Source organism: Amphimedon queenslandica, unplaced genomic scaffold (genome assembly GCF_000090795.2).
Source record: "Amphimedon queenslandica unplaced genomic scaffold, v1.1 AMPQUscaffold_2485_Cont25513, whole genome shotgun sequence".
Taxonomy (NCBI): Eukaryota; Metazoa; Porifera; class Demospongiae; order Haplosclerida; family Niphatidae; genus Amphimedon; species Amphimedon queenslandica.
Window position 1 is genome coordinate 1 of NW_003557180.1, and position 1,301 is coordinate 1,301.

Sequence of the window (1,301 nt, forward strand, 5' to 3'; positions counted from 1 at the left end):
AGAGAGAGAGAGAGAGAGAGAGAGAGAGAGAGAGAGAGAGAGAGAGAGAGAGAGATTGAAGAAGGAAGGGAGGTAGGAAGACAGAGTGACTATTAACCACATGTACATACAACACAAAGTCTTACTGGTTGTTGGTGGTATTGTCCAATTTCTCCTGATCTATTACTCTTTGTTTCAACAGCTGGTTTAGCAGGAACAGCTGCAGTGGATGGACGATGATGTGGTTGAGTCCTTCCAGCTCCTCCAGTCCCAGTTGAAGGAAGAGTAGGAGACTGATAGCTTGAGCCGTCATATCTATCAGTGCTAAAGGTATTTTCATAAACAGGTCTCTGCTTCTTAACCTCTAGAGGTTTATTCAAATCATTTGATCTTTGACCTGGTATAAAGTATATGTGTGTGTGTGTGAGAGAGAGGATAAGATAATTTAAGGCATTACCCTTTGAATGGCTAAAATGGTTAAAATGCTCACAAAAACTACATGTACATGAGAATCATTCTCTAGCTACTATGCATACACACCACTGCTAGATCCTTCACCAGGAGCTTGAGCTGGTTTGATAGCCATAAAGCCGTCTAATGGAGGAAGGAAAGAGAGAGAGAGAGAGAGAGAGAGAGGGAGAGAGGTAGCATATGTAGATGATTCAATAAAAATCTCGATCTTACTTATTCTTCGACTGGCCGTCATTGTAAATTGTTTCTCTAAATCTTTGTTTTCAAATTTGATGGCAATGAGTTTTCCACCGGTAGGATCTTGTGGATCAGGTACTGCAAACTGAATCATGTCACCAGTTTTTGTGACTTGTACATCAGTGGGCAGATGGAACCTTAGTGTCTACATGTACACATGTATGTGTATAAAGAGAGGAAAGACAATGGAAGAATCATTCACAGTACATTATGGTATAGCATTTCATACATTATCGGTTTCATCTGGTTCTATCACCACAAAAAACTCGTTGCCAGACAGTGTTTTCTTCTGGACGATCTTGATGAAGCTGTACTTGTGCGTGGGCGAGAAGTTGACCCACTTGCCCCCGGCAAAGTCCCAGTTGTAGACTTTAGTGGACCCTCTTTCGGCAGCCACCAACGACGTTTCTAAGTTCATAATGACTCAGATTCAGTGGGGAAGAGGAACGAAAGAGAGATAAAGGGAGGACAGCCAGAACACAGTAAGGGGAAATCCCCTGCCAGTCGTCCTAATTAGCTCTGCGCATGCGCATAAACTTTTGCCTCCAAAGCTTACAGACTAGCCACACCTTCTTGCTTTACCGCAGCGCAGGCTCCGCAGCAGCTGCAAGTCT

General features: G+C 43.3%; 1 protein-coding gene across 1 annotated transcript; it reads right to left on the reverse strand.

Moving 5' to 3' along the window:
* Window positions 1–125: 125 nt before the first annotated feature.
* LOC100636893 (uncharacterized) lies at window positions 126–1,211 on the reverse strand (the record flags this gene model as incomplete). The annotated part of the gene is made up of 4 exons (XM_020008395.1): window positions 917–1,211; window positions 664–832; window positions 520–573; window positions 126–376 (listed from the first exon to the last, which is right to left on the reverse strand). Coding segments are annotated over exons 1-4 (663 nt in total), but the record flags the coding sequence as incomplete, so codon positions are not given.
* Between the last annotated feature and the right edge of the window lie 90 nt (window positions 1,212–1,301).